Source organism: Acanthochromis polyacanthus, chromosome 11 (genome assembly GCF_021347895.1).
Source record: "Acanthochromis polyacanthus isolate Apoly-LR-REF ecotype Palm Island chromosome 11, KAUST_Apoly_ChrSc, whole genome shotgun sequence".
Taxonomy (NCBI): Eukaryota; Metazoa; Chordata; class Actinopteri; family Pomacentridae; genus Acanthochromis; species Acanthochromis polyacanthus.
The window spans coordinates 9,587,904-9,605,118 of record NC_067123.1 but is presented as its reverse complement, the minus strand read 5'-3'; the positions used below and the strand labels follow the sequence as shown (position 1 = coordinate 9,605,118).

At 40.5% G+C, this 17,215-nt stretch overlaps 1 protein-coding gene across 1 annotated transcript; it reads right to left on the bottom strand.

The window, feature by feature from the left end:
* Positions 1-2,696: 2,696 nt before the first annotated feature.
* Positions 2,697-15,485, bottom strand: brd2a (bromodomain containing 2a). Its single transcript, XM_022213299.2, is given in 13 exon segments — positions 2,697-4,792; positions 5,061-5,189; positions 5,426-5,745; positions 5,979-6,132; positions 6,135-6,240; positions 6,357-6,548; positions 6,706-6,834; positions 7,808-8,350; positions 8,462-8,661; positions 8,799-8,949; positions 9,241-9,378; positions 9,654-9,957; positions 13,307-15,485. Coding segments are annotated over 13 exon segments (2,526 nt in total). The 5' UTR covers positions 13,339-15,485; the 3' UTR covers positions 2,697-4,664.
* Between the last annotated feature and the right edge of the window lie 1,730 nt (positions 15,486-17,215).

Here is a 17,215-nt window from a genome sequence, read left to right as displayed (position 1 = left end):
AATTCTCACTGAAATCACTTGAAACTCACAAAAGTAACAATAAATAAAAATTTATTGAAAATTAAATTATCAAAATCAGCCATCACTTTTGAATTGTTGATTAACATAATTATTTAAAAAAACAAACTAATGAAATAGGGCTGGACAAAAATGATGGTACCCATAACTTAATATTTTGTTGCACAACCTTTTGAGGCAATCACTGCAATTAAACGATTTCTGTATTTGTCAATGAGCGTTCTGCAGCTGTCAACAGGTATTTTGGCCCACTCCTCATGAGCAAACAGCTCCAGTTGTCTCAGGTTTGATGGGTGTCTTCTCCAAATGGCATGTTTCAGCTCCTTCCACATATGTTCAATGGGATTCAGATCTGGGCTCATAGAAGGCCACTTTAGAATAGTCCAACGCTTTTCTCTCAGCCATTCTTGGGTGTTTTTGGCTGTGTGTTTTGGATCGTTGTCCTGTTGGAAGACCCATGACCTGCGACTGAGACCAAGCTTTCTGACACGAGGCAGCACATTTCTCTCCAGAATGCCTTGATAGTCTTCAGATTTCATCGTACCTTGCACACTTTCAAGACACCCTGTGCCAGATGCAGCAAAGCAGCCCCAAAACATTACTGAGCCTCCTCCATGTTTCACCGTAGGGACAGTGTTCTTTTCTTCGTATGCTTGGTTTTTGAGTCTATGAACATAGAGTTGATGTGCCTTACCAAAAAGCTCCAGTTTGGTCTCATCTGTCCAAAGGACATTCTCCCAGAAGCTTTGTGGCTTGTCAACATGCATTTTTGCAAATTCCAGTCTCGCTTTTTTATGAGTTTTTTTCAGCAGTGGTGTCCTCCTTGGTCGTCTCCCATGAAGTCCACTTTGGCTCAAACAACGACGAATGGTGCGATCTGACACTGATGTACCTTGGCCTTGGAGTTCACCTTTAATTTCTTTGGAGGTTGCTCTGGGCTCTTTGGATACAATTCCAACGATCCGTCTCTTCAATTTGTCATCAATTTTCCTCTTGCGGCCACGTCCAGGGAGGTTGGCTACTGTCCCGTGGGTCTTGAACTTCTGAATAATATGAGCCACTGTTGTCACAGGAACTTCAAGCTGTTTAGAGATGGTCTTATAGCCTTTACCTTTAAGATGTTTGTCTATAATTTTTTTTCGGATGTCCTGGGACAGTTCTCTCCTTCGCTTTCTGTTGTCCATGTTCAGTGTGGTACACACCTTTTCACCAAACAGCAGGGTGACTACTTGTCTCCCTTTAAATAGGCAGACTGACTGATTATGAGTTTGGAAACACCTGTGATGTCAATTAAATGACACACCTGAGTTAATCATGTCACTCTGGTCAAATAGTTTTCAATCTTTTATAGAGGTACCATCATTTTTGTCCAGGCCTGTTTCATTAGTTTGTTTTTTAAATAATTATGTTAATCAACAATTCAAAAGTAATGGCTGTTTTTGATGATTTAATTTTCAATAAATTTTTATTTATTGTTACTTTTGTGAGTTTCAAGTGATTTCAGTGAGAATTGTGGGTTTTTCCTTCTTTAACTGAGGGGTACCAACAATTTTGTCCACGTGTGTACCTGGGTTGCATCTCCCAATATTTCCCTGTAGGATGAGTTAAACCACGGGTGTCAAACATGTGGCCCGCGGGCCAAAACCGGCCCTCCAGAGGGTCCAATCCGGCCCTTAGGATGACTTGAATGTAAAATGTAAAAATCACAGAGAAGACATTAACTGCAGTTTGTAAATTCGTAAAAGTATAAATTTAAAACAATTCCAAGACCATAACAAGTTGTTTTGACCATAAAGTAAAATATTATATTGCTCTTTTGTCATTTGGTGTGTCATTTTCCTAATATTTTGTCTTGTTTTTGTTGTTTCTTGTCTTTTAGGTCTGACTTTTAGCATTTGTCTCATGTTTTTTTCATTGTGTGTTTCCTTTTTGTCTAGCTTGTATTTTTGTTTCATTTTTGGTCATTTTGTGTTTTCCTTTATTCATTGTTTTGGGTATTGTCATTTTGTTTCTCGCTTTTGTCATTTTTTGTCTCGTTTGCGTCCTTTTTTTGTCGTTTTCTAACTTTTTTGTCTGATTTTTTTGTCTCTTATTGTTTCGTGTCATTTGCCCCTTTTTTGTCATTTTGTTTCTCGCTTTTGTCACTGTGTCTCATTTTTGTAATATTTTGTGTTGTTATTGTTTTTTTTTAAAGTAAAACACTGTATTGTTCAGTTCCAGATAGCTGTGACTAAATGCTTTGTACCTTTGTAGACACTCTGTGATCTGGAAGTTGTGATGTGTAAATGATAAACTGAGGCATAATGTTGTTGAAATTGAATTTATTTTTCTTAACAAATTTTAGTTTGTTCATAATGTTTTGTAAAAAATAATTCCTTAAATGTGAACATTTAGGAATGTTGTTTTTTTTTGCACTAAAACAAAGGAAGAAATTTGGAGTTGTTGTTATTTATAGGTTATTATGTTGTGATTTAACTGGTCCAGCCCACTTGAGATCAAATTGGGCTGAATCCCCTGAACTAAAATGAGTTTGACTCCTCTGGGTTAAACTGTATATTTTAGTTCATTTTTGAAACAGTAGATGTCTCTGTTTTCAAACAGTCCTCCTCTCACGTCATGTAATTCATGCTGCACGTTCCTAAAATAACCTGTAAATGAAATACTCCCACAGTCAGTGAAAAGATGAACATGTCTGTTTATTTATGTACAGATGTTCAGATGAAATGACGGAGTACAGAGGCATTTAGATTCCTGACAAACTTCAGAAGAGTAAAACCGACAACTGGAGGATTTTGTCTTAGAAAAATCTTTGCAGGACAAAAAAAATCTAAGTTACCGAAGAAAAAACAAAAACATGCTCAAAGATCGAGACTGTAAAATATGTACACTTCTACAATCCTGACAGTTAGTCTGTGCATATCCCATAAACTTCCACTTAAAACCTTTCAGGATTTCGAGGAAAGCGTCTCCTTTCAGATTCCTCCTGAATAAATAATCAGTTGCAGACATACAATAGTCCACTCTCAAGTCACAGGCGATTTTAAAAAACCAAAAGAAACACACCTTACCTAGAAATCACAAGATTGTTTAGTAGTACCACCAAAACAAACAGTGCATCATTAATACTCACAACATTAAACCATCTTCTGTTCACTGGATCCCAAAGCTCAGTAAGTCACTTCCATGTTTCCACCGATTTTCTTTAAAAACAAACTGTTGAGAGAAAATCTCACCAACAGCATCTGGTAAGAACCTCCCACCCTGGTGTTACTAACATCTCTAATCACACAAATAAGTAAACTTAACAAAACCCAGCTAAAACACAAAATCAAACTTTGAGCTGCCACAGATCTCAAAGGCCAAATAGTTTTAAAGACAAAGCAGTTTTGCTTTGTGACACCAGAAGTGGAGAATTTAACCCAAAATGTTTCCTACGCGAGTCAAATATTGAACATAAACAGCAAAACCTTTCCTTTGTAACTTGGAGTTGAATGTTTTGAGACTGAAGTCAAACAGTAAAAGAAATCCAAAGAACCAGGATGTTATTTGGGCACGGGTGAGTGGACGAGACGCGTCCTCACAATTTATTAGCAGATTGGTCACAAGAAGAAAAAAAAGCAACATGTTTACAGAGAAATGGATGAAAAAGACAGCCGACAACAGAAATATTTACGTACAAACTGCAACTACGTCACATTTCTGTACAGTGGCCGACCCTTTGTGACGGTACATGAGGACACAGGGATGCAGGGAGGTCGTACATGAGTATGCAGATGTCTGTCAGCTCCTCTGTATTGCATGCATTCTGTATTCTACTGAACCAAGGTGCTTCTGTGTGCAGACAGATTTTCAACGCCTGCGTCAAAACAATGAGGAACTTCACAAGGCTGCACTTGTGGTGCCGGATCTCACACTCACACACGTGCATGCAAACACATACGTCACACACACACACACACACACACACACACACACACACACACACACACACACACACACACACACACACACACACACACACACACACACACACACACACACACACACACACACACACACTTCCCCTCTTTATCACTCCAGAAAAAAACTAAACATAAACTAAAACACATCTCTGCCCACACCAGTTCGATGGTTCCCAGAATGAGGGAATAAATTAGCTCCATAAAATGCTTCTTTATAAAAGAAAAATAGATATTTATATAACTGTACACCTTATCTATACAGCATAAAGACAGGGAGCACGCTAAGAAGGGAAATTATCTCCAGAAGTGAGACAGATTCTGGCTCTAGCACCCTTATCCCTCCAACGTATGATCTTCTCCTGCATCTAAAGGAGATGGAGCGTCCCTCGCTCCACCCATCCAGGCCGGTTCTCCAGAGCAGCAGGACTTCACACTGAGTCTCCTCCGTTCACATCCATCCTCAGGTTTTCTGTGTGCAGGTCTGGATGATGAGCTGAGCACAGGGAAAGCCCCATCTCTCTCTTTCTTGGTTTGACAAGTTGAGTCGGCCAGTTTGTGCTGGTCTCGTCTGATCCGCCCTGCAGCCCCGTCGTCAGCAGCTCTACTACAGTTCAGTCCATTCAGTGGGAAGAGAAACTCCCAGGGTTCCTCACATGACCCTTTAGTAAGGAAACAGTCCAACGCTCAGCCAGAGTCTGAGTCGCTTGTGTCTGAGGATGAGGATGATGAGGAGGATGAGGAGGAGTCTGAGGAGGAGCTACTGGCGCTGAGGCGTGACGGCTGGGTGTGGGCTTCAGTCGCAGGTTTCTCTGCTGGAAAAACAAAAAAAACATCAACATGTGCTGCACATCCAGCCTTAGCTTCAAATAATGTACATGAGATAAAAACTATTTACACACTAAATATTGCTTTGAACAGTTCACTACATGATAATAAAGGACATTTGGATCTGTTTGTCCAAATGTTACAGTTTTATATGTGAACAAATCACATCTTTATCTTCCATTGTATTCTTCAACATCCACATATTTTTAAATAGTATTTCTGTTAAATAACACTAAGGCAGAATGGAGGACTCACGTTTGGTCTTGGGAGGCTTCTTTCCAGAGTTGAGTTGCCCGCTGACGTCCATCAGCCTTCTCTCCAGCTCCATCTGTTTCTCCAGAGCGAGTTCTTCCCGGGACTTGCCAGCACTGTTCTTTTTATTTGCTGCAGAAACAAACAAATCATATTATCACTCAGTGGGGTACAGTGTGATATGATCAAAGGCTGCTGAGCTCAGGTGCTCTGTGTAGTTAAAGGCCTCATGAAGATTCAGCATAAAGTCTGTTTCTGATTAAAGACTCGTGAGACATGAGCAACAACATGAACATTTAAATAATAAAGTCAAGCACAAGACTGCCTGATTGTAGAGCTAAAAACAAACATTTCATGGCCGTACTAACCATATGGCTTTCGAGGTTTCTTCCTCAGACACGTCATGACGTATCTCTCCAGCTCCCTCAGCGTCGACGGCTTCAGCGTCTCAAAGTCTATCTCGATCTCCTCGGGGTTGGTGTCTCGTAGCGACGGTTCGCGGGACTGGATGATGTAAACGACGCGGCCCAGCTTCTCACCGGGCAGCTTGTTGATGTCCAGGCTGAGCTGACGCTTCTCATCATAGGACATTGGTGCCGTCTCCTCCTCTTCATCAGAGTCAAAATGACTCACTATGGGCTCGTGGACCGGCTGAGGCACGTTAAACGTCATGCCGCCCTTTTTGGATCTGGTGAAACACAGGAGAAACTGTTAGCAGATGACTGAGAGAAGGTCTGCTCACAAAACAGGATCACGGTCTTTAAAATCTGTAACGTAATCACACAGATACTTATTTTAAATTACAGTAACATCTAAACTTTTCAACATTTTCCTGCATTACTCCTGGTGCATCTTCCAGCTCATGCATCCTAAACCACATACTTTCAGTTCTTATACCATCCAGTAGGTGTCACTACTCACTTGCTCTTGTTGTTCTTCTTGCTCGGAGCTTTCTTTATCGGCATTACCGGACAGCTCACTCCCCGGTTGCTCTTAGGTTTTGGAGTCTTGGTGATTTTGGGGGTCTTGGGCGGCTTAACAGGCAGTAGTTCCTCCTCCACCTTCCGATGCTTCTCTTTTCTACCTTTTTCTTCTTTTTCTTGTCCTTCTTCTCTTTCTTTTTCTTAGGTTTGACAATGGGGCCTTGGGAGAGTGCCGTGAGCTGCTCGTGTACGGCTTTTAGCTGAAGGGAGATAGAAAAAGAGAAAAACCACAGCAAGATTAGCACTTTAGATTAGTGTCAACATCAGATTGGAAGTGAACGTCTTGATTCCTGCTCTGATGTGCGTTAATACAAACCTGTTCCTGCAGCTCTGCCAGACGGTTTGCCCTCTCCTCCTCTGAGTCGGAGCTGGGGCTGCTCTCGCTCTCCTCACTTTCACTGCTCAGCTCGCTCTCAGATGAGGATGAAGAGGAGGAGGAGGAAGATGAGGAGCTGGGTGGTGCTGGAGGCTCATCTGGCATCTTAGCAAAGCAGAACTCAAACACGTCCTAGAAGGAGAAAACAGCATGTGAGTCAAGCAGTTCAAACACTGTAATGATTTAAGGATTAGGGTTTAGGGTGACAAGAGGAATTGGGAATTATAGAATGTAAATGTGATTATTCATACATTACAGTAATTAGGAATCAGATCACTTAAATAAATACCTGGAGTTTTCTGGCCATGGCCACCACATCATGGTCTGGAGGGTTGTACTTATAGCAGTTGGAGAACATCAGTCTAACATCAGCGGAGAACTGCTGGGAGTCACGATACTCTCTGCTGTCCATCTTCCGCTAAAGAAAACAGAACAGATTTTAAACAAATACCAAACCTAAAAAATAAAAAAGGCACCAGCTGCACTGTGAGATGTAACTACAGGTTTTAAGGAAATGGCGCACTCAAATCTGGCCACATCTAAGGATGAAACACTGTTTTCAATCACAGAAATGAATCCAAAAGAAATTAAACAAAGGCTGCATAAGATGTATGAGGTTACTACAAAAACTTCTCTGCCTCCCAGAAAATGTCACAGGAGAAAGACTGTTTATGCATTACTTTGTAACATAGAGAGGTCATGTTAAAAAATAATGCAAAGCACTCCAACAATGTTTGAGCTTTGCTACCCCTTCATGGAGGAAGGGCACAACTTCAGCTTCCAGATACTCAGCAGCATAAATGAATTCATCAACATGACTCTAAAAATGGCCATCACACAAGTGGGATTTTAGTTTAGGAAACAAAGAGAAGTCAGACGGTGCAGGTCGGTGAGTAAGGTTCATGAGGCAACAGTTCTAAATCTCGTTTAGCTGTTTCTGAAACCTGTGAACAGGCTCCTTGTCCTGGAGCACATTGTTTCAAAGTTTTCCAATCCTTTTTTTTCTTTTGTTTGATTGCTTTAAACATTGAGTGCTAGTGGACAGTGATACACAGACTTATAATAAACAGCTTTCCCTAAAAATTGTGGTTACACCTCTTGTTTCTGGAAGAAAGAGAAAACCTTTTGACCGTAACTGATCAACTACAAACATTTTCTATCCAATTTTCACCTTTTAAATAGTTAAACCAAATAAAAAGTGCAGCCTACAGTTTAAAAAGGTAATGCAGACATGAGGTAAAGTAATGAGAAGCCACAGAGTTACACTGCAACTGCAATTCAGTGCAGCAGACTACAAAACTGTCAACATCCTGCTTGTTTTTGCTGAAGAAATTTTAAACATGTCTTAACAAACGCAGACACGTATGTGCATGTATCCATAAGACAAGTACCTTGATAGTACTGAGGTCCATGGGCTGCTTAATGATGTCGTGGTAGTCATGGAGGCCGAGCGTTGTGGCATCCACAGGCTTGTAAAAGGGCCAAGCGTACGCTGCATGCTTCTTTGACAGCAGCTCCTTCAGGACTCCGTTGCAGTAGCGCAGCTGAGGACTCAGTTTGCTGCGGCGCACCGGCGGTGGCAGAATGGAATCTGGTAAATCCTTCTTAGGAGGCTTGATGGGTCGTCCACTCACTCCTCTTCTGCTCGCCGCTGTTGCTTTGGTACCCACAATCATTGCTCCACGGCCCATCCCCATGCTCATACCCATCCCCATCCCCATCCCCATCCCCAAGCCCATACCCTGGCCCAGGGTGAGGCCTGGGTTCATCCCCATACTGGAGCTGTGGTCCACCCCGAGAGACGTGAGGGTGAGCGGGGAGTCGTGCCCACCTCCCATCCCCAGGCTGATGCCACTGACACCCATAGTGCTCATAATGGGCATGGCTACAGTGGTTGGGGTGGTTGTGTCTGCTTTCCGCTTCACACCTTTTTTCTGTAATTGAAGAGAAGAAAAGGGAGGGCAGGTCAGAAAAACGTGCTTCTTCTGAGACAGTTTTTGTCAATATTACGACTCAATGACACAATGATAAATATAGACCAGTACCTTAGCAGTGGGCTGGGTGGGAGGCAGACCCGTAATAGTGGGGATGCTCTGTTCAGGTGTAAGTGTAAGGGGCAGGCTCTTGGTCAAAAGAGTCTGTGGAGGGGTAGAGAGGATGGAGTCTGGTGTCTCTGGGGTAGGAGGAGAGTACACTGACTGGGACACAGCTGGGACTTGATGAGCTGTTGTGATTCCTCCAGAGACTGAGAGAGAAACAACAAACATTTAACAAATGGATGTGCTCATAACAGTATATAAACTTGATTTTAATAAAAATATTCTGCATAAACTGCAGCTATGATGACTGCAGACTTAACGTGTGTTTGCAGGCAGTGCTCACCTGTATTACTTCTGCCTTTTCTGCCAGATTTGACTGTTTTGCTCCGTGGAGGGGGAGGGGGCAGTTCTAACTCATCCTGAGGCATCTGAGCCACTTTCTGCAGGAACGCCTTCTCCAGCGACTGAGCCATCAATACGATGTCATCTGTGGGCTGCAAAGTAGGAAATATGGACAAAAAGGTTACAACAGCTGACAACTGAAGTTAGAACCAGTTGACATAATGAATACACTTCATACAAGCAACAATACAGTAAGTAAGAAGTGCAACTTTAATCTGTACTTCATTTCATTTTACAAAATGATGGATGCAATTTCATAATATTTTTGCATTTGAAATTTTCATGAAAACAACAAGGATTAGCTTCAAGCTGGCATGGGATGTCATCATGTTACGGTAATATTGGACTCACAAAATCCTAAACAAGCACATGCTAAGGCTTACCTTGTTATAAATGTAGCAGTTGGTAAACATGGTGTTGAAGTCCTGCATGCACTCACTGGCACTGCGGTAGTAGTTATTTTCTAATCTCTTTTTGATAGTGCCCATGTCCATGGGGTTTTTGATGATCTTATGGTAGTCCTGTGGAAAAAGGAACACTATCAGGACAAGAAACAATGGCTCACTACATCCCATAAGTACTATTTTTTTTAGCTGGAAAAGACATTCAGAGTCAAACTGAAATCTGTGATCTAAAATAGCTTTTGTTTTACCCTCTAACCATGAGCAGTGACACACAGTGATAAAACCAAGTTAGCCAACATTAGGCTTTGTGGAAGAAAAAAATTCTAGAAAAAAACAATCATTTCTCTCCTCAAATAAAAGATAAGGTCTAATCTCTTGACATTCACACTTACAGGCAGGCTGAGCTTGGCAGCATCTACGGGTTCATGGAAGGGCCAGGCGAAGTGGTGCCTCCACAACGACTTGAGCAGGACTTTCTGCAGGAACTGAAGTTGGTTGGTCATCCTCCCCTGCCGGCTGGGGTCTTTCACTGGGGGCTGTGGGGGTCCCGAAGGAACCAACTGAGTCAGAGGTGGCAACCCAGGACTCTCAAAGCCCTCATACAGCAGTGACGGTTTACGGATGCGTTTTCCAGCCGCGCCAGAGCCGTGGTCCATTGTGACTCCCAACATACCAATGTCAACCCCGACATGGGAGCTGTAGAAAAGACAGGGGAAACCATTTTTAAAAATCAATGCACTAATTTGACACGAGTATCTACTATGATGCAAAGACCAACATTTAAAAAAAAATAACATTTACTCTTCTCCCATTCTGTACATAGTTTGTTCCTTACATCAGCAAAAATAATAAAATTGCTGACTAAACTACCGTTACATCAATTCTTGAAAGTTTAAGACTTGCAACAGCAGAAGCTCAAGAGATCCAAAAATTTCTCTGTTACCAAAGGATGTCATTGTGAAGCAAAGACAAATCTCACTTTATGATTTAAATAGGGTAGATCTGCCCCCTGTATTGCATGTTCCAACTAACTGGACCTTAAATAAAAAGTAGTATTTATCTGCCAGTGTTAACAGAAACAGTTATAATTATTATTCTGACCCATAAATCTTTAAAAGTGAATTCACTGAATACTAATTATGTTGACATAACATTCCCTTGTTGACATACACGTTACTTCATCAAACTCAATTAATCCTGCTCATCATGAGACACATTAATAAGCATACAGTATAGAGTAAATCCCTTCATAAGGCATTTACAGTCAGTCACACAATCTATACATTACTCAGCAAGCATATAGTGTGACTTCAAATATACTCCTGACAAATGAGCCCTCCCACTCGCAGGAAAACAAGCATGACTCCCTCTTCCTCCTCTGTACATCTTACCAATTACACATTCGCTCCACCCCATTGTCATGTGAAAAAAATAAAAACTCTCCCAAAGGATTGTGGGTGGAGTTTCAGCTGCCATGTTACAGTAATGACTGGAATATTCTATTGTTTTATTTTTAACATAAACGTCTGTAACATGCCCAGATATGTACAATATTGTCTGAAACTGCTTTACTGCCAGTCATTCATTAGCTAAGCCGCTGACCTCAGAATTTTTAACATCCAGTGCTTATGGTGTTGTACACACACTAGTTATTAGTAACACTAGAGCGCTGTTAGTTACCACAACTTGTAGTTAGTTTTCAGAGATCAAGACACTTTCTCCTCAGAATGAGATGGGCTTGCTTTGTATACAGAAATGTGGTTTCACTAGTTGAGTCAGCAGACAGACAACCTCTCAGTTACAACTACATTTTAATGCCACAGATTTTTAAAAAAAAACTTTATGGTACCTGGTCTTTCATGAAAGGAGTCCGTTAGAATAAGTAAACACTTCTCTTCACACCTAGGATGATCTGTCTTTAAACAGTGTTGACCTGACTTACCATTGTGCCTCCGTGTATCTTTAATCATGTCCACAGGTGCAAACTGCAAACAATACCCTTACCCCTGTCCAACACAAGAGCTGCATTCTGCCATGTGTGACAGTCACAGTTAATCACATAAATAAAGGTACTAACACTGGAGTTAAGATGCAGCCTGTACAATTTAAACTAGCAAGAGTCCTGTCACTTACCATACCTAACCCCAATTTAAAAAAAAATGTCATGAAACGCACCCCTTAATCCTGGACTGTGAGGTATTCTATGTATTCCTAGATTAGAATCGCTGGAACGCCATAAATGTTGTGATCTCCTACATTGTGCGGCTGCTTTGGGGATAACCAGGTACCTGTTTCTGTAGGCATAAAATCTGTGTCAATGTAAACTAGTGCATTCATCAACTGAAAAAGAATTGCAGCACCATAACCGATTTAATGAGCAATTCGCAGTTTCACTGTACCGGCTGTGTGTACGTAGACTTGCATGGCTTAATCTTTGAGACAAGAATACTCTGATTTGAGTGAATCCAAGTGCCCTCTCTTTCCATCAGCAATTGCATTAATGCACCGTAACCAATCTCCACCTGCTCACATTTTAGGTGCAAAAAAAAAAAACATGTCCTATTGTACAGTTAGGATCGGCATCCACCAATGCTGTACCTCCTTTTCTTTTAATGCAAAACATCAAATAGGTTTGTCTCACATTAAGCATGTATCTCGTCTGTGTGACCTTGAAGCAACTGATGCAAATAGTACTACTTTGTTTGCATCATTACATAGGTGTACAATATATCCTTGAAATATTTTAGCAATGACCCACTCTACATAGACATATAAAACAAAAAAATTTGTTGTGTATTATCAGAGTACCAAAAAGAGATTTTTGTTAATTTAGTCTGACCCGCCAACAAGCTAGTAATGTTGAAAAATACAATGTTTTGTTCATGGTAAAGCAAGCTTTCTTGAATGATACAACTTTTGGAAACACATTTGACAGTTAGTGTACTTTATTATTAAAAAAGGAAAATAATCATGTACATAATATTAACAACACTAAACAAAAATAATGTTAGCTGTAAAATTGGAAGAGAAAATGTGGTATAAGGGACCCAATAAAAGAATAAAAAAATGTAAAAAGATTCTGATTAAGTACAGTGGCAAAAAATAAATACAGCCCCGTGCGTAACTTTTACCGTAATAAAAGCAGCTACCTTGTCTGGGTTGAGTGACACTGCATGTTGTAACCAGGCAACCGACCGCCAACACACAGATAGTCGAACCTTTAACAGGAGTTATGACAATGCCTACTCTGCTCTTAAACTTTAACAGACAACCCAGAGTGTGTCTGGTATACCTGATTTTGTCTTTGATAAAGAACACATTGATGGTACAACTAGCAAAGAAGCGGAGCTAGCCGTTGTGCTACAACGCAAAGTCGTTGTACCGGTGATGATAACAACCCCTGACCGTCACATGGCTACAAAAACAAACCGGCGAAACAAGCACAAACACCGAAGTGGCAGGGGTCCTCTGCCATGTTTACGTATTAACAACAACACCGATCTTACTCAGCTTGTGTTATTCTATGGTGGTGTCACCCTCCCGATACAAGTGAGCCGGTAAGACTAAAAGCTAATAGTGCGGTTCGAGCGTACCTTTTATCATATCAAACCAAAAGACACGCTGATGCATATACGAGGTAAGCCGTTTTCCGTACGAAACAGTGAACGACCGACTACCACGCATGTCTTGAGCAAGGCTCTGGTCTGTGAAGCTAATGCTAGCATTGCTAACACCAACTGCCAGGCAGCGGGAGAGAGCGGCCAACGGCAAAAGCGCTCCGAAGATGGCGCCGGCGTAGCGCGATCAACAGTCGCAGCTTGTTATAAACCACCAAAATATTATTGTTCCACTCAATAAAAGTCGATTCTAATCCCTGTTACGACACGATAGGCTTCTTCCTCTGGCATATTCAGCGTCCATTTCTCTCTTCCAATGGTACTACAGCAAAACACAAGCTACCAGCATTGATATTTAGAAAAAATAAAGACAATTGTTTAAAATATCCCCTCGGATGGATAGCGGAGTCAATTTTACCAATAGATACCTGTCAAGGGGCGGGTTAACAGCCATATCCATCAGGATGGATCCGGATTCTGTTTTTAGCTAGACTCAAACCAGGATCCGTCTCTGTTGGGTCAGATGTCTCCGCTCCCCACCACAGCAAACTCCTTCCACTCTGCTTCGTTGAAATGGCGACGATGCGACTACACCCGGCTTTTTATAGACCAGTCTCTCACCTTATTGGATGGGCGACCTCGGAAAGTCCCCGCCTTTCTAGTTTCTATTGGCTGTTCATGATGTCTGTCAATCTTGCTACACCCCTAGACACAGAAATTCCACCGCCCGTCTTTCGGACCAACCTATTCGCATATTCTTTCTGTCCGTCAAGGAAACTGCAGAATATTATTGGTCCTGCCGCTCCTGTATTATAGATATGCTGCCTGTAACTGGTGCCGCCATATAATTCCCCACAAAAAGCGAGGGCAACGAAGCCACCCAGCTCCTTATCATATTACATTACGTCAACGTGTGCAAGGCGACGACGTCTATTGGTCTAAACCGCTTCAACGCGGGCTTCCAGTGTAAATACCAGGAAGCCGATTGGTTCTTCCACTCAGTCACGCGGACCCCAGAAGAGACAAGAGCCTCTCCCCACGCGCTCTCAGCTTACCAGAATATCCGCATTTCTGCCTTTCACAAGAGGCGTACGATCGCCATCTTTAAGCGACGACAGATAGTCCATTATAACCGAATAATTAACAACAAACAAGCCAAAACATCGAGCACAACATTCACAACGCCTCATATTTCGCTGACAAACCCACAGTGAAATGATTATCCATAAACTGCTGCAGGAAGAGACCACCATTTTGAAAACAAAGGCAGACAAACGAGGCCCTCGTGGCCCACTGCCTGTAAAGTTGTCAAAGGGCACACAAAGCTTCCATTTAACTAAACATAAAACGGTGATGCTGTAGGTCACATTTAGTTTAACGTACAATAACACCCAGCAATAGCCACTTAAAAAGACCACACCTAGAAGAGCCACAGGAGCTGCCAACTATCCACTGAATGACACAGCAGTTTTCTTCAGTAACTTCAGACTACATTTGATCAAAAGCAAAGGTCCAATCTAAATAACTACAAAATTACATTAACAAATATAGCAAAATATAGTAAAATAAAATATTACAATTTAAAATACAAGTACCAACCTGACCTTTGTATGGCTACAAAACAGATTCAATCCAAAATATATCTTTAAAACACAAGCTAGCAACATCACCAACCGAATCAACCTTAACAAAACCTCTTTTAAAACCGAGACCGAAACTCAGCAAGCACACAAAATGATTACCTAACCAATGGCACCCATCCCCCACACCAAGGTTACAAATTCCCTACAATGTCACTCAAATAAACCATGTTTAGTAAAGCTACATCTTCACAACATTAAATATTACTAAAATTTTGAAAGTCTAACCTTGTGAAAAAATGAAAATTAGACAAAAATGTATTATTTTAAGAAAGGGCAATTAAAGTACCCAAAACAAAAATAAATATTTTCAAAGTATGACATCAAAGTCTCGAGCTTAAATGACCACAAATGTCGAATGGTAAATCCAATCAAAGTAATGCGAAACCTTTCTTCAAATAATCTTCTTGTCTTCCACCTCGATACTTTTTAACCAACACATTTCCCTCAAACATGTCCGCCTTCTTCCCCCATGCCCTGCGCTGGGTGGGGGAGGGGAGTCATGTGATGAAATAAGCCTGTTCATCAAACTTGAACACGTGGCATTCCACAAAAAACGCAATAAAATATATCCAAAGCGCGTCCATTCTCATGAAAACACCACCTCCATATCCATATCCTGTGATATATACACAGAAATAGGCTCACATTTGAAGATAAAGTTGATCAAATATCCGAACAAAGGACATACTTTCCGCTGGATTTGGATCGCTCCGATTGGTCAGGCTTGACCACGTGACAAAAAAGCTCGATCGCAGTATTATTTACTGGGCTGTTTCCCGAACTTCCTTAACTGTGATCCGTGTGTGACCGCAATAATCCACAGCTCATATGTCTCAGTTTGTGTCGGATGTGACAGAAATGTCTGTTTTCTCCAGATGACGAATGCAGTCGATCTGTGTCTGTGTTGCGACATGAAGCACGGCGCATGCGCACATCTCCTGAAGACCCACTGCCAACAAGACACTGATCGAAGAGCAGTTTTTCTTTTTTTCTGTCTTTTTTTAAGATAAATGCTGAGTGTTCCCTGGAAAAGGAGGTGGGATTCGGCTGCAGAGGAACCCATGAGTGCAGTTTCCACATTTAAGCAGGAAGAAGTGGATAAACAGAAGCATCAGGATTTTTTTCCTTAGGCTTTTAATTCAAACCAGCTTATCAGACCTGAATTATTTTATTTCAACTTTGACCATTTACAGAAAAAAACAACTTTGATTTATTTTCGTGGATGAAACTATGCCATTCAGATGAACTTATCTTGCCATTTCCTAAAGACATTGCTCTCAGAAAGTTTTTCTGTAAATAATTAAGAATAATGTATCAAGGAGGCAATCAAAAAGTACAAAAATCTGACCATTAAATCACAGCATAAATGTCAAATTAACCAATTTTACACTAAAGAAAATTTTAAATAAAGACCATAAAAACTAAATTTCACTGAATAAATCAGAGTTCAGCGACTCCAAATTCCAAGCTTTTGAATGAAGCTTTATAGTTCCATTAAATATTAGTCTTTATTTGCCTTATCAAACATATGATGTAGAGTACTTAAGTGAATTCACTTAAACAACAAGCTTATTTCTATTCTTAAATGTAAATCTTGTTCACCTTGAAAATTATAAACAGGTTTCATTGATAAACCTGTTCCTGATGAGCTCTGAGTCAGCATTGTCTGTATAATGTTACATTGAAGTTGTCACATGACAGCTTGTTGTTATTTTTTTAAGGCATGTGGAGATGCGTATCAGAATCAGTTATAAAATAATATTCAGTGCTTGGGGATACATTTAAATTGGAGTTCTTCAAAGCCATAAGGTCATGGTACAGTATGGTATTTCACCTGTCTGCTCACTGACACAGAACAGCCTGGAGATCTGCACAGCTGCTACTGAAATATGTAGACTGTGACACAAACTGCACAAATTGTTGAAGTGTTAAATTTGCCATCATGAACATCAGTAATTTTCATTACACTGCTGACAGGGTGGTTAATTTTGCAGGGCTGTCAGTCATATGACCCAGGTCTGTTAGAGAATATTTGTGCATATTAATGTTTGTGTTGTTGGCTTTAGTATTTATGGTAAGGGATCCACAAATACAAAACACAGATTGGACTGTATGCGTGAATATATATCACAGACATATTTATATCTTGATAGATGACACTGATTTATTAATATGTATATTTTTTATATTCAGTGTTCTTTTATTAACAATAAATAAATAAAACAAGCAGTCATATTTCTTATCATTGTTTGAGCAATTTCTGTGTTCTCTTTAAACAGATGATTAAAAATGATATGGGTGAGACAAACATTGGCAGTCATTCACTGATCTGTAAATAGAATAACTTACAGAGGAAAAACTAGTGTCAATAATCTAATTCTTTAGACCACATTTATGCTAAAACTGCTCCCTATTTACTTGTCTGCACACAGCTGGGATATATTTCTCTGCAGTTGCATTCTTGCTAGTTATAATTCTTATTGCAGATATCCAAAATAAATTTTTATCCAGTCACAATAATAATGTATGATATCCCAAATTGCATTTTTACCAGAATGTTCTTGACAAATTATATAATGCATATCTAAAATACACTTTAATTCCGGATATCTGAAAATAAAATTAGGACTAATTACAATGGAATTGTAGACATACGAAACTGGGTAGTTCATTCTGGCTATCAAAATTAAAACA